This window comes from Zootoca vivipara, chromosome 6 (genome assembly GCF_965207765.1).
Source record: "Zootoca vivipara chromosome 6, rZooViv2.hap1.1, whole genome shotgun sequence".
In the NCBI taxonomy this organism is placed as follows: Eukaryota; Metazoa; Chordata; class Lepidosauria; order Squamata; family Lacertidae; genus Zootoca; species Zootoca vivipara.
Window position 1 is genome coordinate 89229002 of NC_142589.1, and position 21254 is coordinate 89250255.

The following is a 21254-nucleotide window of genomic DNA, read 5'->3' on the forward strand; positions in this document are numbered from 1 at the left end:
TACAAATTTTTTCGACTTACAAATGTGTGTTCGGAATGCATTAAATTAGTAAGTAGAGGTACCACTGCAGTTTTTAATGGATATTGGGGCAGGGAGGTTTGCAAAAAAAATATGCATATATTAGCAGCAAATAAATAAATAAAATAACACGCAAAAATGTTGCACGCATTACGTTGGAGGGGATTGCTTTGCAAAAAAAATTAATGCATATAATAAGGAGAATTTTGCACTAAAATGCTGGTGAATTTTCACAAGGACCTTTCTAAAATAAGTAAGTAAGTAAACAACAAGCTAATGTGGTATTGTGGAGAACTGAGGTTCAGGCTTGAAAAAATGAGGAACTGAAATTGATATATTTTCCTGGCCCTATTCAGGAAAGACTCTTTACTGCAGGTTACTACAGAGAATTTGTGTGGAGCCGATTCATTACGGCGCTCGCCCACAGCTGCCAGGTCCAACACCCGTGTCACTTTGAGCTGGTACAAAAATTCACAGAAGAAAAGTCCCCTAACCCTGCCATAAGCAGGAAGGGGCTCAAGCTGGCTGATTCCCTCCCCACCCCCAATTTTCTGTTTTTGTTTTTCAACTGACACTCAGCATTTTGCAGCTATTGATTGATGGCCCATTGGTGGGTTTGTCCCTTACATTCTTTTTTTAAAAAAAAATTGTTCGTCTGAAAATCTTGTGCTTCCCGCAACCGTTCTGTGAGTCCCATTTGGGCCGCAATCTCATCACCAAATCCGCTGTTAGAGAAGGAGTTGCCGTTGAAATAATAAAGCAATTTTCATTCCAAACTGCTTTTCATCGCAATCAGCACCATTTCCGTTTCTCTGCAGTTCCGCTTCCACCGAATATATTACGTCATTTGTCTTGCTGTCTGCTATTTAACGTAACTTAGGAAACTATTCACTTAACATTCATTCCAACAGAAAGGGGCCGTCAAAATGATCTAACCCCGCCATTTTGTTGTTTGTTTTCTGTTTTTCAAATAATTAAAAAATGTTTATTTAAAAAGGGAAATTGAAGGTGGAGGAGGGCCCATCTTAAGAGCAGAGGGATGGCACTTTAAGTAGTAGTAATAATAATAATAATAATAATAATAATAATAATAATAATAATTGCCCTGCCCACCTGGCTGGGTTTCCCCAGCCACTCTGGGTGGCTTCCAACAGGAGACTAAAAATACATTAAAACAGCAAACATTAAAAACCTCCCTAAACAGGGCTGCCTTCAGATGTCTTCTAAACGTCAGAAAGTTGTTTATTCCTTTGACTTCTGATGGGAGGGCTTACCACAGGGCGGGCGCCACCACCGAGAAGGCCCTCTGCCTGGTTCCCTGTAACTTTGCTTCTTGCAGTGAGGGATCTGCCAGAAGGCCCTCGGAGCTGGACCTCAGTGTCCGGGCCAAACGATGGGGGTGGAGATCGCTCCTTCAGGTATACTGGGCTCTAAAGTTCTCCCAAAAAGGGGCAGAGCCTGGAGATGGGGGCTTACAAAAGATCTCCCTCTGCTCCCAACCCTTGCCAGAGCCAGGGACAATATGGCGCCCTGAGCAAGGACAAAATTTGGAGACGCCCTCCCCCAATAGATCTTATTTTCGCAATAATTCCTTTTGTTGTGACTGCTTTTTCTACGCATCTCAAAAGGTACCCATATAAATGTAGGTGTTGTTGAGCCCCCCCCCCACTCGACACCCACCCTAAATCCTGCGCTGTCGGAGCAGTTTCCTCACTCTGCCTTGCCTTGTTGCTTTCTCCGTGGGACCCAGTACTGGAACAGGAAAAGAAAGTGCTTCTTGGTGCAGCAGGCTGTTAATCTGTGGAACTGACTCATGCAGGAGGCAGCGGTGGCGACCAGCTTGGAGGGCTTTAAAAGAGGGCAGAAGCCAGCTCATGGAGGAGAGAGGCTACCAATCACAACGGCTATGGCTCTGCCTCCATGGTCGGAGGCAGGCACACTTCTTGCCATAAACCGCAGGAGGGGAGAGGTCTCGCGTTCAAATCCTGCTGGCGGGCTCCCAACAGAGGCATCTGGTTGGCTGCTGTGGGAACAGGGTACCATTGGCCTGATCCAGCAGCCTCCTCTTAAGTTCTTGGAGGTTTTTAAGCAGAGGTTGGATGGCCATCTGTCACGGATGCTTTAGCTGAGATTCCTGCATCGCAGGGGGTTGGAATGGATGACCGCTGGGGTCCCTTCTAACTCTACTATTATATGATTCTGGGTTCTTAGCACGGCTATACAGCCTGCGTGTCCCAGAAAGCTCTCCGCGGCGCCTGTGTTTTGAGGCCACAACGAGGCACACGCATCTTCGCCGATGAGGTTCTCGAGCTGATTCCCACAAAAGGCGACGGGCCGCCCTGCCTCAACGTGATATTGGAGTCGTTTGTCACCCACCGCGGGGGCTGCCACCCTCTCTGCGGCGCATGCAACATTTCCTTCCCATAATTGCCAGGGACAGAAGCCCCATTATTCACAAGCTCCCTGCTAAATACCTGGCCCTGGGAGCGGTGGGGGGAACAGATCAGTGGGAAAATTTAAAACGTGAGAAGTGAAATAAAAAGAGCAGGCTTGTCTCTGAACGAAAGGTCACAGGGCCTGGGGGTTCAGAGCTGGAGGATGGATTACCCCAAAAGGGCATGGGAAACTAGAGGAGGAGTCTTCTCCCCCCCCTCCCAATTCTCCTCTCCTCCATGCTTGCATATAATCTCACACTTGGGAGAGTCCGTGGGGAGAATTGGTAGGAGGGCATTTGCCCCTTTTTTTACAGGGGGGTGGGTCATGCCTTCTGCATGTGTAGCTGAGATGAAAACTTGCCAGGGCAGTGCCCACTCCCAGCTTCCCATCAGACCCAATATTTATTCTTTATCTCCAGCTCCCCAAACATGAAACCACATGGGGAACCATAGAATTGTGGAGCTGAAAGAGACCCATCATGAGTTGTCCCTCCCAACTCGACTCCCAACTGCCTGGAGGCGGTTGGAGGACGGATGGCGGCTAACAAATTGAGGTTGAATCCCGACAAGACAGAAGTACTGTTTGTGGGGGACAGGAGGCGGGCAGGTGTGGAGGACTCCCTGGTCCTGAATGGGGTAACTGTGCCCCTGAAGGACCAGGTGCGCAGCCTGGGAGTCATTTTGGACTCACAGCTGTCCATGGAGGCGCAGGTCAATTCTGTGTCCAGGGCAGCTGTCTATCAGCTCCATCTGGTACGCAGGCTCAGACCCCACCTGCCTGCAGACTGTCTAGCAAGAGTGGTGCATGCTCTAGTTATCTCCCGCTTGGACTACTGCCATGCGCTCTACGTGGGGCTACCTTTGAAGGTGACCCAGAAACTGCAACTAATCCAGAATGCAGCAGCTAGACTGGTGACTGGGAACGGCTGACGAGACCACATAGCACCGATCTTGAAAGAGCTACATTGGCTCCCAGTACGTTTCCGAGCACAATTCAAAGTGTTGCTGCTGACCTTGAAAGCCCTCAATGGCCTCGGCCTAGGATATCTGAAGGAGCGTCTCCACCCCCATTGTTTAGCCCGGACACTGAGATCCAGCTCTGAGGGCCTTGTGGCGGTTCCCTCCTTGCAAGATGTGAAGTTACAAGGAACCAGGCAGAGGGCCTTCTCGGTAGTGGCGCCCTCCCTGTGGAACACCCTCCCATCAGATGTCAAGGAAATAAACAACTACAGTGGTACCTCAACTTACGAACAACTCGACAACCGAAATTTTCGACTTACCAATGGGGCTAATGGCCGCACGCTTACGAATGTCTTGACATCCGAAAGGAAACCGCAGTGGTTTTAGATAGGGATTTTTCGACATGAATTTTTAGATAGGGTTGCTTTGACTTACGAATTTTTCCGTTTCCAATGCATTCCTATGGGAAATCGCATTTCCAATGGCATTTTTCGACTTATGAATTTTCCAACCTACGAAGGTGCCTTCGGAACGGATTAAATTCGTAAGTCGAGGCACCACTGTACCTGACTTTTAGAAGACATCTGAAGGCAGCCCTGTTTAGGGAAGTTTTAAATGTTTGTTGTTTTATCGTGTTTTTAATATTCTTTTGGGGGCCGCCCAGAGTGGCTGGGGAAACGCAGCCGGATGGGCAGGGTATAAATTAGGCATAGGCAAACTCGGCCCTCCAGATGTTTTGGGACTACAACCATAATCCCTAACAGGTCCAGTGGCCAGGGATGATGGGAATTATAGTCTCAAAACAACTGGAGGGCCAAGTTTGCCTATGCCTGGTATAAATAATAATAATATTTTGTTGTTGTTGTTGTTGTTGTTGTTGTTGTTGTTAGTCAGTGATTTTAAGATTCCTGGTTTTTTATGTCCTCATAGTTCTCTAGCAATTTCTGTTAGTTTCTTTTTACTGACCACCCAAAACAGACCCGTCTTCCTTTCTGCCCTTCAGAAACTGCCTGGGGAGCCGTGACCCATACTGTGGTTGGACGCCAGAAGGTTCCTGTATTTTCCTGGAACAGAGCACAAGGTATTATCTGGTGGCAAATGCCCCTCCTTGATTAGTATTATGGGGGGGGCAGATGACGACGAGGATTACTCTTCCGCTTCTACAGAACCTTCTACATCTGCCCCACAGAGGCTATAAAAGTATGGGTGCATGTCAAAAGACTGCGTCTCTGTGGGTGGAGGGTTTCTCTTTGGGTGGGGTGTGTGTCCCCTGCTCTGGGGCAAGGCTCGGCCAGGGTGTAGGTGCTATGGGGGGCTGCCCCACAGGGCACAGGCTGTTCTCTGGGATATGCAGGGCTCTGAAGTTGCTGCAGGAATCTCCTACTCTGAGCATAGCTGCCAAGTACCCCATTTTCCCCGGGAAACCCCCATTTTTACTTACCTTTTCCCGGTGGTCCCCCGTATCACTTCGTCTCCCGTTTTTCTCCGTTATTTTCTCCTTCCGGCGGCCATTTTTTTTCCTGATTTGCCCTTCTATAGGCACCAAAAATGGCCACCGCCGGCTTCAAAAGTCGCATCTATGCATGTCCATAAGTGCATAGATGCGACTTCCGGTGTCGGCGGCGGCCATTTTTTGTGCCCATAGATGGGCAGAGCGACACCGGAAGTTGCGTCGACGCACTTCCTGACATGCGTAGAAGCGACTTTCAAAGCTGGTGACAGCCATTTTTTGTGCCCATAGAAGGGCAAAGCGACACAGTTAGTTATGTCGACGCAACTTCCGGTGTCACACGGCTGCCGGTCCCGGATTCTGCAGTCCAGGACTTGGAAGGTAAGACTCTGAGCAGAGCAGAGGAGGCTTGGGTCATCCAGAGTCTTGGAAAGAGGAGTCCTTGGAGGGTGCCACATTCTCGGTCCTCGGGGGGGGGGGACAGGAGCCACAGGTTAATTGGGGAGCAATGAGCTCCCTTTCCCTCCAAGTTCAGAGCCCTCTCCTCCATCCCCTGATGAAGGGGGTGGGGTCTGACTCTGAGTCCCCCAGAGTCTGTGGCTTTTGCCATCCCCACTTTTTAAAAACTCAATTTTATTGTTTTTATTTATTAAATTTGCATGCTGCCCTTCCTACAAAGATCTCGGGGGTGTGTGTTATTGTTCACGGAATAAAACCACGAGTACATAATAAAAGCGAGAACGAAAACAAAACAAGCCGGTGGCCCCCCCAGCTCCTACAGAAACGTTTGAAAGGACATAGGCTGTCCGTCAAGCCAAAGGCCTGGGGGAAGAGGAAGGTTTTTGCCTGGCGCCTAAATATGTGTAATGGGAGGCACCAGGTGAGACTCTCTGGGGAGAGAAGAAGAAGTGGAGTTTGGATTTGATATCCCGCTTTATCACTACCCGAAGGAGTCTCAAAGCAGCTAACATTCTCCTTTCCCTTCCTCTCCCACAACAAACACTCTGTGAGGTGAGTGGGGCTGAGAGACTTCAAAGAAGTGTGACTAGCCCAAGGTCATCCAACAGCTGCATGTGGAGCAGCGGAGACACGAACCCGGTTCCCCAGATTACAAGTCTACTGCTCTTAACCACTACACCACACTGGCTCTCCCCACACGAACGGGGAGCCACTGTTGAAAAGGCCCTGTTCTCATTTTGCCACACTTCGGGCCACTCATGGAGGAGGCACGTGAAGAAGGGCCTCCGAGGATGATCCCAGGGTTTGGGTCAGCTCATACGGGGAGAGGCAGTCCTGGAGGGACTGTGGTCCTGAGCCGTCTAAGGCTTTATAGCTCAAAACCCGATCATTGAATTGAGAACCACCCACCAACAGTTGCTTCCGCCTTCTCTGGATTGACCGTCAGTTTACTGACTTTCACCCAGTCCATTATGGGATGCTTTGGGCCTTGGCCCTGTCCACCTCTGTTGTTCTCCCCACCCACCCTACCGCCAGAAGGCAACCCACCACAGGTTTTACCCAAAACACAAGCTTCCATGTGTGGAGGCGCCATCTTCTTAACAGGATTGAGGGGGGGTGGCGGCGCGCACCGTCATGATGTCACGTGCATGACACTGTGAGAAGCTGGGGGGCAAAGCTGAATGCTCCCTGAATATTGAGAAGGCTCAGGCCCTTCAAAAATACATTGGGTGTTGGATTTTTTGAATAGTCAAGTTACTTTAGAGCCGGTCTAATGTAAATGCTGTCTGTTTAAGAGAAACAGGTGCCGGTGTTTCTGTTAATTGCTCACAGGCGTGGGCTCTGTTCCTTGTATATAAGGCTCTGCCAGAAAGCCTTCTGTATCTCTTAGTTAGATCTTTCAGTTTGATTCATCTCGTAGTAGATCTCTCTCTCAGTTGTTCTCAATTTAAGAGATTCCTTAGTTGAATCTTAGTATGATTGCTTAGTTATAATGCTAGTTTGCTGTTAATTCTCGGGTAGTTTAATGGGAGTTATGTGGGAGTTTGTGGGAGGTTTGGAATGGTTTGAAGGATGGAATGTGGGTAAAGTTGCTAAGAGAGAAAGCATTTATCTTTAGTTTAAAGTCTCTTTAGATTCAGTTTGTTTTTCAGTTAAAGAAACTCAACCGTTTGTATTTTCATCTGCATCTGCATACTTTTACAAGTGTGCAGCTAGTAAGGGGTTTCATATAAGGGAGATAATACCCTACGCTCTTGGTGGTGTTTTCTTAGCCAGGTCAACTTCTGACCGTATACTCTGCGTGAAGCGTACTTTAAAGGCCCGCTGTAAACTGGGATATATGATTTAGATTAAGCAAGTTTCAATACCCAGTTTTCTCCAATATTATTCTTATTATATATATTATTTTCCAATATTGAGGGCCCAAAACAACCTTGACTATTGATGCACCTGTCCACATGCATTATTTAGTTTATTACTTGCCCTCCCCCAGATGTTCCCAGGGTATGTTTGAGCGGGGGGGGGGAGCAGCTTTTAGACATGAAGAGGGAAAGTTGTGAAAAGCAGGGAGATAAGGAAGCAGCTATTTGTTGAACCCTTATTGTATAGAAACTTATTCATGTATGTGACTACAGTGGCGAGAATGTTCCTTGCCCCAAAATGGAAAGAAGCAGAAGTCCCAGCAAAGGAAGAATAGATACAAAAACTTGTGGAATATGCAGAAATGGCGAAACTTACCGAAGGATAAGAAATCAAGACGACAAACTTTTAATAAATGGATAGAAATGGTTTGTTGAATATTTACAGATAAATTGCAAACAAATAAGAACATCGGCAGAATTATTGTTAACAACCTGCAGTTTTATAAGAGTATATATTTAAAGAAGATGAATAAATGAGCAAATTAAGTTCATTAGGATATGCAAAAGATATTAAAAATAAATTTAAGGAAAGAGGGGAAAGGAAGTCAAGTTTTGATGTCAAAATGGTTGTAAAATTTATGAAAATTAGTGAAATGCAATGCTTTCTTTTCTTCAAAATGTTTTAGGGGTACTCTCACTTTGACTCAAGAAAACAACTGTTTTATAGTTCAAATCGAGGAAAATAAATACAGTAAATGGACACAAGTACAAAGATTCACAAAATGTTTAGGGGTATGCGTATCCCTGCATCCCCCCCCCCCAAGAAAAAAGCACTGGTGAAATGTGTAAACTTGAAAAGTATAAATTAAAAATTAAAAAACAACAGCAACAGAAGTTGAACCCTTCAGAGGCCATGCATGGAACAGACTTCCTTAATACAAACCACCCTTTCGCTTTATCTAACTCTGTGCTTCCCTCTCTCCACATTTGTCCGGCTGCAGGGTCGCGTTCGAGCAGGACATCCTCGGAGGCAAGACCTCTCACCTTGGCGACTGTGAAGGTGTGTGCATGTCCACCATTCCTGGCTCTGGGGTCAAGGGCAGCTGGGCAAGGCTGCTGTATGGATCCTGCCGCGAACTCACCATGGTTGCAAACACCTGTTCAATGAGCCACCATAGCTACTAGAGGGCTGTGAAAATTTGTGTCCCGGGCTTTTTAGACTCATCTACCCATGTACTATCTAAAACCAAAATGGTGATCTGGTTGCCATCTGTGATTTCCCCCCCGCTTCCCACCTGTCAAGCATGGAGAGTACTCCCCTCCCTTCGGTAACTTCACAGAAAAGAATTAACGAGCAGTTGATAGATTTGTAGTCCTTCATTGCAGCTTCATGTTGCGATCACAAATACAGCCGTACCTTGGAAGTCAAACGGAATCTCTTCTGGAAGTCCGTTCGATTTCCAAAATGTTCGGAAACCAAAGCGCGGCTTCTGATTGGCTGCAGGAAGCTCCTGCAGCCAATCGGAAGTCGCAGAAGCCCCGTCAGACGTTTGGCTTCCAAAAATAGTTTGCAAACCAGAACAGTCTCTTACGGGTTTGCAACATTCAGGAGCCAAAATGTTCAAGAACTGAGTTGTTAGAAAACCAAGGTACGGCTGTACACAGCTCTCCACAGGGAGGGCAGTTGCCCACTCTAACCCCTCCTTCTGACTTCTGCAGCAAGAAAGGTGCCAACAGGAAGTTCCTCCCTCCCACTGCCTCCCTGCTTCTCTAATATGTTCAGACCTCTGAATCCAGGGAGAGGGGAGTTCCCCCATACTATCAATTGGCATCTATCCTAGCTGTCCCCTCCCTTCTGGTTCTCCTGTCATTATCTCATAGCTGGGTAACTCCTCTCTAATCTGTTCAGCTTCTGTGTCTGAGTCTGCCTCTCTCTCTGCTTCTGAAAACACTGGAGGTGGCGGGGGGGGCAAATATTCCCCCTCCTCTTCTGAGATAAGCTGATCTGACTGCATCCCCCAATCTTCAGATCCAGACCATTCCCTGACACCACCCACTATTATGTTATTCCACCCCTGCAACTCTATGATAATAGATCCTCGTACTGGACTATGTATTTTAAATGTTTGAAAATGATGCCAATAAAGGTTTTGATTGATTGATAATAGATCCTGCACATCCACACGCACGGTCAACCCACCAGCTAACGTTGTCCCTCCCTCCCACAGGGTTGTTGACGGAGAGCTTTGTGGATGAGCCGGATGGCCTGGTCTCGGTGAACCTGCTAGTGATCTCCTCCGTGGCGGCCTTTGTCATTGGCGCCGTGATCTCGGGCTTCAGCGTGTGCTGGTTCATCGGGCACCGCGACCGCAAGGAGCTCGCCCGACGCAAGGACAAGGAGAACATCCTGTCTCACAGTGAGTCGGTGGTGAGCGTCAGCCGGCTGGGCGAGCGCCGCTCCCGGGGGGGCACCGGCGGGCAGCCTGAGAACCTGCTGGCCCCACTCATGCAGAACGGGTGGCCCAAGGGGCTGGTGAAGGTCAGCCAGCACGACCTGGATTCCGGGGTGCTGCCCACCCCGGAGCAGACCCCCCTGCAGCAGAAGCGCTGCCCCAAGCCCTGCACTTGGGAGTACAGCCACAATCTCATCAACGCCTCCTTGCGCAGTGGAGACCCGCCCTCCTCGGTCATCCTCCTCCACGCCGGCCACACCGCCATGCCCCCGCACCACCTCGGCTCGGGCCGTGTCATCCCCATCTCCTGCCACTCCATGCTGATGGACCAAGAGCTGGAGAACGAGGCCGGCGACCTCTCTCTGGACATGCGGTACTTGCCGGTCAGCGCCGGAGAGGGGACACGAGTGGCCCAGCAGCAGCAACAACAACACCAACACCAAGCGCCGCCCGCGCACCGACCGAGCGGGACTCGGAGCTCCTACGGTGGAGAGCTTCCCATCACGCCGCACGGCAGCCCCGAGCGGCGGCGGGTGGTGTCGGCCCCCGGCGGGGAGACGGGGGATCCCGCCCCGTGGAACCCCGAGAAGCTGAACTCGAATAGTAACAATGCGGCCAGCAGGGCGAGCGCGCAACTCAAGCGCACCCACACTTTCAACAGCGGGGAAGGGCCGGCGACCTACGCCCGGGCAGCGCGGGGACCCACGTTGGGGGCCCAGCACACCCTGACAGACTTTAGCCACCTCCTGAAATACAGCGGCGTGGAGCGGACTGCCTCTTCCGTCAAATAGGGGGAATGGCCCAGGGGGCGTGGCTTGGCTTGACGGCCTCCCTCCTTAGAAAAGGGGCGGGGTTTCACAGCACGGAGGATGAGCGGATCAGGAAAAGGACAACGCAAGACCCTGGGTCCCACCTTGAGGAGGGGCAGAGGGGGGAGGAGAAGGACCTGTGCTCCCCCCCCAACCTCCCAGGCGTATGGATTATTGGAGAGGGGGGGCACTTGGGAGATGCTGCTTGAGGCAAAAAAAAAAGCAGGGAGGGAGACCTCTTCTGTGTGTGCGTGTGCGTGATTTGGGGTTTATTTCATCCGGGCGCTTCCTCGCTGGACTGTTCCTCCCGCAGCGCTCCGCCTCCTTTCGGAGAGGCGGGGCACGGGGCGGTCTCGGGTGCTGCTCCCCCCCTTCCTCGCAAAGGTGTCGCGAAAATAAGGGGGGGCAGGATTTTGAATGATGGTTGCGAAATAAATAATAACCAACGGCAGTGGCCAGGGAAATTTCAAAGGTCAGGGACAGGGGGGGGGTTGTCTCCCTATCTGTTGCCCCCAGTTTCTCCCCGAGTGGTTGAATGTTTGGAAGGTGGTGCCAGACTATGAAAGGCGTTTAAAAAAACAAAACAAAACACGGGGCTGGCATCCCTTCCCACGTTTCCTTCTGATTTCCTCTACCTGTTTGGTGAGGTTCTGGTGTGTTACTTACACGCTTGCTCATGCACAAAAACGAATCCTCGCTCGTGCCAAGCAGGAATGGTTTGGGAGTGGCTGTTTGTCTATGGTCAAACCCTGGCATGGCAAGGATTGCCTTTTTCCTTTTCCTTCTCAGATCGAGAAATTTCTCAGAAGGAGAGGACCGTAAAGACTTTCTACATGCACTGGGAGAGCAAATCCCAGCATTGCCGGGTGGGTGGGGGGGGTGTCAACTAGATGGCGCCTCGGGGTCCCTTCCAGCTGCGATTCTAACGGTGCTAGCGGCTGCTTCAGGTTGTCAAACCACCCCCCTTTTTCATGGTTCTCAATGCTGCAGGGCTTCAGACCGTTTTGACGCCCCCTTAAGTTTACCCCTGGCTTAAAGAATCCTGTGGATTGTGATTGGTGGACAGGGGGGAGGGCGGGGTGAAGATGGTTGGGAATGAATCCGTGCAGAAGGGTCAGGACAATATGCCCAAGGTCCATCACTGGTTTGATTTGTAGTGTCAGCGCTAATCCCTCACAGTTCTAAGTCTGGCCTGCCTCAGCATAGATTGTGGCACTTAATGTCATATCATAAGGCAGGGAGGGGGCGGCAAGGTTTACCTCGCCTGGGCCGCTTCACTCCAGCGGAGATCCCTCCATGGGTCGGATCGTGCTCGTGCATGAGTGCGCGTTCCCACGATTTCCAGTGTTTGAGTCTACGCAGATGTGATTTCCGGCATTTGCACACGCCCAGAAGCGATTTCTGGCATTTGCACACGCCCAGACGCGATTTCCGGCACTGCGGAAGCGATTCCCCGTGCCGCGCTGTGACAGGTTACCGCAGCGCGCGGGGACTCACCAAGTGGGCGGCTCATGGGCCAGTTAAACAACCTCCGTGGGTCGCTTGTGGCCCATGGGTCTTAGGTTGCTGGCCCCTGCCTTAAGGAAACGCTGTGCTATGGGGAACATCCACAAAAACTGTTCTGTGATTTGAAAGTGGAACGGACTCCCCCAGGAAGTGGCAGACTCTCCTCCCTGGGAGGCTTTTAAAAGCAGAGGTTGAATGGCCATCTGTTTTGGATGCTTTCGTTGAGATTCCTGCCTTGAAGGGGGTTGCACTAGATCACCCTCGGGGTCCCTTCCAACCCTATGATTCTCCATTTTCAGGCTGGCAGCCATCTCACCCACCCACCCACCCGGGAACTGAGTTCCCAAGCTTTGTTGCATGGCAGGGGGAGGAAGGCGGGGAGTACTATACAAACACGGACGCTTCCGAATTTTCGTGGTGACGCCGTTTCGTTTCCCTCCCTGCACAACATCCTGAAAGTTGAGCCATCTTCTGGGGCATCGTTGCATATCCTCCAACAAAGCAAAATCCAGGACACTTTTTATTGTGAGAGAACTGCAGCCTTTGGGGGATGCCAAGATCCCGCGTGATTTTGCACCACAACCACCCCCCACCCCGTCCCCCAAAAGCATTTTTTCAGGCGCAGGGCCTAAAAACATGTGTTTGGGGGCACCATGCATGATCTCGGCTCCAGAAAACACACTCTTTTTTGGGGGGGGGAAATCTTGGTGCGAGATCATGGCTCTAAAAATGGCTGCTCTCACAAGAAAATTATTTTTATTATTATTTTATTATTTATACCCCGCCCATCTGGCTGGGTTTCCCCCGCCACTCTGGGCGGCCTCCAACAAGTACTAAAATACATTAAAATATCACAGATTAAAAACTTCCCTAAACAGGGCTGCCTTTAGGTGTTTTCTAAATGTCAGGTAGTTGTTTATCTCCTTGACCTCCGATGGAAGGGCGTTCCACAGGGCGGGTGCCACTACCAAGAAGGCCCTCTGCCTGGTTCCCTGTAGTTTTGCTTCTCGAAGTGAGGTAACCGCCATAAGGCCCTCGGCGCTGGATCTCAGTGTCCGGGCTGAATGATGGGGGTGGAGACGCTCCTTCAGGTATACTGGACCGAGGCTGTTTAGGGCTTTAAAGGTCAGCACCAACACTTTGAATTGTGCTCAGAAACATACTGGGAGCCAATGTAGGTCTCTTAGGACCGGTGTTATGTGGTCTCGGCAGCCGCTCCCAGTCACCAGTCTCGTTTTTTTCCAGGACACTTGCAGGATATGTTGGGGGCGGGTGGAGAATCATGGCCATATGAACCCACTGGTACCCTCAAGGTTAACCCCCCCATGTCTCCCCCTGAACCTTACAGGGAGCACCATTGTAGGAGGGGTCTCAAAGAACAAAGGATGGACAAGAGGGCTTCTCTTCCCCATAACTCCTCTCCCCCAGTTCACACACACACACTTCCAGTCTTCACTTCCCAGTTTTCTAAGTCAGTTGCAAGTCAGTTGTGCCCCCCTCTCACAACAAAACTGGGAACTGTAGTTTATAGAATTCCCAGCACCTTTAACAAACTACAGGTCCCAGGAACCTTTGGGGAAAGCGGTGTGATGTGCCGTAAATGCATGGTGGAGATGGGACCTAAATGAGCAGCTTAGTTTTTTACTCAGCGTAGACTCACTGACCCGTCCACCACTTGCACCCAGCCCGGAGGGTGGCCCTGCATATCAGCTTCCAACCTTCCCCCGAGTCCCAGTGTTTCTCCTTGTGCAGAACTCAGAAGCGAAGAGGACGGGGGGCAAATGCAGAGCTGAGTCTTCTGCAACCGGCCGTTAGCGCTGGCTCCCCGCACAGCAGGTCTCCCTGGCGCCAGTCCCATGGGGCACCAAACGCCCCTGCCCTGGGGGCAGAACCCACAGCCAGGATGTGTGGATTGTGTGCCCCTCTGCTTGTGGGTCTCCGAGAAATGTTCTGGTCTAGCCAGACCTTCGGTCTGATCCTGCCCTGGGGGTGCAAGGAGAATCTTGTGCTCACTCTTTTTTTAATGTCGAGGTTTGGGGTGCGTTCCTGATTCCTGCTCCGAGGGGTGGAGGACTCCTGAGGCTGTAGATTTGGAGAGGCTGTTGGGGTAACAGAAGGGGTCCGCCACTAGATTTCGAAAGCAGAGATGGGGGGGAAGGGGACTCAGCTGTGTTAGGGGAACTGCAGAACGGTAGGTTATTCTCTAGCCCCCCACCCACTCCCTGGGGCAACGACTCCTCCCCAGAGAAAGAGACAGAGAGACAAGCACACTGTAAATAGGGTGTGGGTAGCATGTGCGTAACAAGGGGGCTAGTTTGACACAAGTTCTCTCGTGACCTTTGCCCCCCCCCACCCCCACCCCGGTGATTTTTCATCTTTTAACTATGTGGCAGCTCCTGCATGCAACAGCAGTACAAACTCCTCTGTATCACTCTGGAGAAACAAGGATTATCTCCCTTCCAATAAACCTTTGTTTACAACGGCTCTCGGCTCTCTGTCCTTCCTTTCCCCTCTTCTGAAAGGCTGTGGGTTTTGCGGAGAGAGAACACGCCGCTCGGAGCTCGAGCGGAAACGTCGGGAATTGCAACACCGAAGGCTATAACTCTGGCTGGGGAGAGCTGAGCATCGCCCTGCCACGTAAGGCTGGAAGGCGACAGAGAGGGCAGGGAGGAGAAATCAAATTCAGTTGGCATTTAATTTGCGCTTTCCGGAACATGGAGCGAGGGGGAGCGCAAGGCCTTCCTTTGAAGTTCGCACTTCTCCAAATTTTGCAATGCAGTGCAATGTGTGCAAAATTCTAAATACAGGGCGAAGGAATGCACGTCTCTGTGAAAACGACATACAAAAATGCATTATATTTGAGGAGGGAAGTTTACTTTGCAGTAATGTGCATTTTAGTAAAAATGATTCACCTATACAGTGGTACCTTGGTTACGAACTTAATCCGTTCCGGAAGTCCGTTCTTAAACCAAAGCGTTCTTAAACCAAGGTGTGCTTTCCCATAGAAGAGGGGGACTCACTTTACAAATGGAACACACTCAACAGGAGGCGGAACATGTTGTTTCCAAGGCAAATTCACAAACCAAAACACCTGCATCTGGGTTTGCAGCGTTCTTAATCCAAGTTGTTCATAAACTAAGCTGTTTTTAAACCAAGGTACAGTGGTACCTCTACTTACGAATTTAATGCGTTCCGAACGCACATTTGTAAGTTGAAAGAATTTGTAAGTCGAATCCCATAGGAATGCATTGGGAGAAAAAATTCATAAGTAGAAGCAACCCTGTCTAAAAATTCGTAAGTAGAAAGAATCCTATCTAAACCACATCCAAGATGGCGGACGGAGCTCCATTCGTAAGTAGAAACATTCGTAAGTAGAGTTATTCGTAAGTAGAGGTACCACTGTAATGTTCAAATCCCTGCGACGGGGTGAGCTCCCATTGCTTGGTCCCAGCTCCTGCCAACCTAGCAGTTCGAAAGCATGTGAAAGTGCAAGCAGATAAATAGGAACCGCTACAGCGGGAAGGTAAACGGCGTTTCCGTGCGCTGCTCTGGTTCGCCAGAAGCAGCTTTGTCATGCTGGCCACATGACCCAGAAGCTGTACGCCGGCTCCCTTGTCCAATAGAGCGAGATGAGCGCCGCAACCCCAGAGTCGGTCACGACTGGACCTAATGGTCAGGGGTCCCTTTACCTTTACCTTTACCACTGTATTTAGGAGACATTTGTATTAAGCTGCTTGTGAATTTTTGTGAGGGCTTCTCATGGTTGGTGCAGAAATGTGGGCAAGGCTGGGAAAACGAGAAACCAAAATGCTAATAAGAAGAAGAATAATAATAATGATAATAATTGTGCCCTACCCCTCTGACTGGGCTGCCCCAGCCACTCTGGGCTGCTTCCAACATATATAAAACATAATAAAACATTACACATTAAAAAGCTCCCCTCTACAGGGATTTATTTCCCCTATACAGATTTGCCTTCCATAGCTGTAGCTTGGCAGCAGAACACTCGCTTGGCATGCAAAAGGTTGCAGGCTTGATCCCCAAAGGCATCTCTGGGTAGGGCTGGGAGAGAATCCTTCCAGAAACCCAGGAGAACCACTGTCAATCCCATATTCTGGGATCTACCTGCCAAGGATCCACCCCAAGGTTTTTCTTTCACAGATGTAGAAAAACCCATCCATTTCATTTTCTCTTTAAAGAAAAAAGAAAAAGCTCCCTTTGCCACAAAGTCCAATTGCAGTGTCAGGAGCAGGAAAGAGGAATGATTTGAATGTGTGGCCGCCGCACTCAGGGAAAGAGAGTGCCGGCTTTCTAGGATCTTTCTCAGTCGTACCTGGAGGTGCCAGGGATTACACCTAGAAGCCAAGCCTGATGAGGAACGGTTGAAGGAGCTGGGTATATTTAGCCTGGAAAAGAGGAGACTGAGAGGAGACATGGTGTTGTTGTTGTTGTTTAGTCGTTTAGTCGTGTCCGACTCTTGGTGACCCCATGGACCAGAGCACGCCAGGCACTCCTGTCTTCCACTGCCTCCCGCAGTTTGGTCAAACTCATGTTGGTAGCTTCAAGAACACTGTCCAACCATCTCGTCCTCAGTCGTCCCCTTCTCCTTGTGCCCTCAGTCTTTCCCATACAATGAAATAAACACTTCCAAAATCCCCCTCACCCCTCACTTCCCCTCACCCGTGCATGATCTCCATTTTCTAACTTTTCTCGTAGTTGTGCTATATCCCATCAATAATTAATTCTCATATCCTACCTTTATCTTCTTATTTGCTCTTCTCTGCGCGTTTCAAATTGTTGTTGTTTAGTCGTTTAGTCGTGTCTGACTCTTCATGACCCCATGGACCAGAGCACGCCAGGCACTCCTGTCTTCCACTGCCTCCCGCAGTTTGGTCAAACTCATGTTCGTAGCTTCGAGAACACTGTCCAACCATCTTGTCCTCTGACGTCCCCTTCTCCTAGTGCCCTCAATCTTTCCCAACATCAGGGTCTTTTCCAAGGATTCTTCTCTTCTCATGAGGTGGCCAAAGTATTGGAGCCTCAGCTTCAGGATCTGTCCTTCCAGTGAGCACTCAGGGCTGATTTCCTTCAGAATGGATAGGTTTGATCTTCTAGCAGTCCATGGGACTCTCAAGAGTCTCCTCCAGCACCAGAATTCAAAAGCATCAATTCTTCGGTGATCAGCCTTCTTTATGGTCCAGCTCTCACTTCCATACATCACTACTGGGAAAACCAAAGCTTTAACTATACGGACCTTTGTCGGCAAGGTGATGTCTCTGCTTTTTAAGATGCTGTCTAGGTTTGTCATTGCTTTTCTCCAAGATGGTAGCCATCTTCAAATACAGTCGTACCTTGGTTCTCGAACGCCTTGGTACTCGTATGTTTTGGCTCCCGAATTCCAAAAACCTGGCTCTGGTTTTTGAACGTTCTTTGGAAGCCCAACGTCCGACGCAGCTTCCTTCAGGGTGCAAGAAGCTCCTGCAGCCCATCGGAAGCCACGCCTCGGTTGTCGAACGGACTTCCGGAACAGATAACGTTCGAGAACCAAGGTACGACTGTACCTGAAGGCCTGTCACATGGAAGAGGGAGCAAGCTTGTTCCCTCCTGCTCTGGATGGTAGGACTCGAACCCAGGGCTTCAAGTTACAAGAAAGGAGATTCTGACTAAACATATACAGAAAAGCTTTCTGATGGCAAGAGCTGTTTGTCAGTGGAACGCTCTCCCTCGGGAGGAGGCGGACTCTCCTTCCTTGGAAGTTTTTAAGCAGAGGTTGGGCGGCCATCTGTCAGGGATGCTTTAGTTGAGAGGCCTGCGGGGGGTTGGGCTAGATGACTCTTAGTGTCCCTTCCAACTCTATGATTCTAAGCCCCAGTAGGACCTCTCCCCTTCACAAACAGGACCTGAGTGCGAAAGCAGAACTCCCCACCCGCGATTAGGGATTGTGGATTCTGTCTGCTTTGCCTTCGTCCCTCAATTAACCGTCACCCCAGCCCAAAGTTCATTCCAACACATTTCCTCACCGGTTTGCAAATATTTATTCAAAGTCCTCGTGAAAACCCTCTGGCGAACTTTTCTCCAATGCACACGGGTTGGGTGCAATTTGGCCTAAAACAGCCCTTGCTGCAAAGCGGTTTTCCCTAGTACAGTATCATGCATTTCTGCATGTTGTCTCCACTAAGATTATTATTATTATTTATTATTATTTATTTATACCCCGCCCATCTGGCTGGGTTTCCCGCGCCACTCTGGGCGGTTTCCAACAAATACAAAAATACATTAAAATAATCACAGATTTAAAACTTCCCTAAACAGGGCTGCCTTTAGGTGTTTTCTAAATGTCAGGTAGTTGTTTATCTCCTTGACCTCCGATGGAAGGGCGTTCCACAGGGCGGGTGCCACTACCGAGAAGGCCCTCTGCCTGGTTCCTTGCAAATTTGCTTCTCGCAGAGAGGGAACCGCCAGAAGGCCCTCGGCGCTGGACCTCAGTGTCCGGGCTGAACAATGGGGGTGGAGGCACTCCTTCAGGTATACTGGGCCGAGGCCATTTAGGGTCCCATACGCATTTTTCAAAACCTGGGACCTTTTGCATGCAAAGCTACAGCTCTGCTTCAGAGCCCCAGCCCTCTGCAAGAGATCCTAGTGATCAGAGTATGTGACAATGGCCTGTCTGGATGGGCCTAAGACTCACTTATCTGACCTTATTCCTCCTACCGAGCCATCCCTCCTCCCCATTCCTGGACCTCTGTTGTTTTTTTTCCTGCAATCTAATTGAAACAGCAGGCAGGAAACAATTACTGGCTCTGGAAGGGAGCCAAGTCTGGGGGGGGGTCAAAATTAACGCCTACAGAATGTGGGCTCTCTCCCCTTTTCTTTCTTTCTTTCTCTAAAAGCACTCCGAGATAACAGGATGACACACAGAGACCTGTCTTCTGCCCAGAGAGGACGCAGCCTTCCTGGCCAGGTTAGCGGTTCCAAGAGGACAGCCACTTGAGCCCTAGAGGTCAACGTATGTGGGGCAGGGAGATTCCAGCCCCACTTCTCTCCTCAGCTCTATTTCAGGGCTCGTGAGTGCAGCGCTTAATTTGCTCCAGAGGAGAACACACCAGCTGACACCTGAGTGTGGCGTTGTGGGCGGAGTCATCGAGGTTAAGGGCGGGGCCTGGAGTTGAGTGGGGCGGGGCCTACCAAGTGGGGGCAGGCCCAGGGAGAAAGACCAATGATGATAATAATTATTATTATTATTTATTATTTGTACCCTGCCCATCTGGCTGGGTTTCCCCAGCCACTCTGGGCGGCTCCCAACAGAATATTAAAAACACGATAAAACTTCAAAAATTCTATGTTTGAGTGCATTGCATTTACAATGCTGTGCAGTTACGTTTGCATTCAACAAGAGGTTTCACTCTGGCAAACGCGGCAGGAAAGGTTGGATGTTTCCGTTTCAGTCTTTAGGCGAACTGATAACTTATCGCCAGAAACATGAGCTGCCGTCTCCCTTCAGGAAGGCTTAAGTCAGCGTTGGAGCTAGTAGCAGTAGATGCGAAGCTCCGATGCCGAACAAGCGTAGGATCTCTCTCTGGGACTGAACTGCATTCAGGACTAAAAAGGTAATTGGGCCTGCATTGCTTGCGTGTTAAAGAGTTACGTGTTGCTTTGTATTTCTGCAGCGTTTGTTTGTAACTATTTTAAGACTGTTTCCAGGAAAGCTTTGGAACTCTTTCTTGTGGTGGGGGGCATTCATTTCTACCCCACACAAGGTCCGGAGCAGGGATTCCTCTTGCAACAACTTTTAACACTCCACCCGTGCTCTAAGGTAGCAGAAACCATGAAGGCTAGACTCTACCTTCACATTTGGAGGCAATAATAATAATAATAATAATAATAATAATAATAATAATAAATTATTTATACCCCACCCATCTGACTGGGTTTCCCTATCCACTCTGGGCGGCTCCCAACAAAATACAAAAAAATGCAATAAAACATCAAACATTAAAAGCTTCCCTAAACAGGGCTGCCTTCAGATGTCTTCTAAAAGTCAGGTGGTTGTTTATTTCCTCCTGGTGGGAGGGCGTTCCACAGGGTGGGCGCCACCACCGAGAAGGCCCTCTGCCTGGTTCCCTGTAACCTCCCTTCTTGCAGGGAGGGAACCGCTAGAAGGTCCTCGGAGCTGGACCTCAGTGTCTGGGCAGAACAATGGGGGTGGAGACTGGGCCGAGGCTGTTTAGGGCTTTACAGGTCAGCAGCAACACTTTGAATGGTGCTCAGAAATGTACTGGGAGCCAATGTAGGTCTTTCAGGACCGGTGTTATGTGGTCTTGGCGGCCGCTCCCAGTCATCAGTCTAGCTGCCGTATTCTGGATTAGTTGTAGTTTCAGGGTTGCCTTCAAAGGTAGTCCCACACAGAGTGCATGGCAGTACTCCAAGGAGGAGATAACCAGAGCATGCACCACTCTGGCGAGACAGTCTGTGGGCAGGGAGGATCTCATCCTGCGCCTCCATGGACAGCTGTGAGTACAGGCTGCGCACCTGGTCCTTGAGGGGCACAGTTTGCCCATTCAGAACCAGGGAGTCCTCGACACCCACCTGCCCCTGTCCCCCCAAAACAGTACTTCTGTGTTGTCAGGATTCAGCTTCAACCCGTCATCCATCCTTCAACCGCCGCCAGGCACTCACACTCCACTCTTCTGCTCCCTGCATCTAGCTGGCCGTTGTGAGAACAGGAGGCTAGACTAGATGGACCATTGGCTTGATGCAGCAAGCTGCTCTCGCTCACTTATGCTCAGCTCTGCACATGGGCAATGCTTTGGAGGCATCTGGCGAGGCGAACATTCCCATTTCCTAATGATTCGTCTTGCAAGTTGGACTTGTGGAAGGTATGTGTTTGAAGTCAGGGACGGGGCAGGCTGGATCCAGTCTGATGGCACCAGGGGCGTCTTACCCATAGAGGCTAGTAGTGGCACGGTGCGCCATGGCACCAAGTTCTGGAGGGCGCGAGGGAAGAGGCAGAGGCTGAACGTGGCACCTCCCGGCATCAGCTCGCTGCCCTCGCCCACCTCCACCATGCCACGCTGCACCTGGAGCCTCCTCCCCGCCAGAGGAGCTGCCCTCCAGCCGCTGCCCGCTGGGAGGGAAACATGGGGGGGCCCGCCAGAGGGATCTCTGCACCACGGCGCCAGATACACTTAAGATGGCCCTGGATGGCACCCCCAAACCACCTGCGATGCCCAAATTAGTTTGCAGGAGCATCTGTGAAGGCCTGTTCCAATCCACCCCACCGGCCCGTTTTTAGCAACGTCCCT

The 21254-nt window shown here is 50.2% G+C and overlaps 1 protein-coding gene across 4 annotated transcripts in view; it reads left to right on the forward strand.

Annotated features, from left to right (window-relative positions):
* SEMA6B (semaphorin 6B) overlaps positions 1-10897 on the forward strand; it is a 189749-nt gene extending 178852 nt beyond the window's left edge. For all 4 annotated transcript variants that reach the window (XM_060275375.2, XM_088672968.1, XM_060275376.2 and 1 more), the window contains 3 exons: positions 4417-4494; positions 8186-8244; positions 9413-10897. In XM_060275375.2, coding sequence (XP_060131358.1) covers positions 4417-4494; positions 8186-8244; positions 9413-10428 — 1153 coding nt within the window. In that variant the 3' untranslated portion in view covers positions 10429-10897. The remainder of the gene's footprint in view (positions 1-4416; positions 4495-8185; positions 8245-9412) is intronic.
* The last annotated feature ends 10357 nt before the right edge of the window (positions 10898-21254 follow it).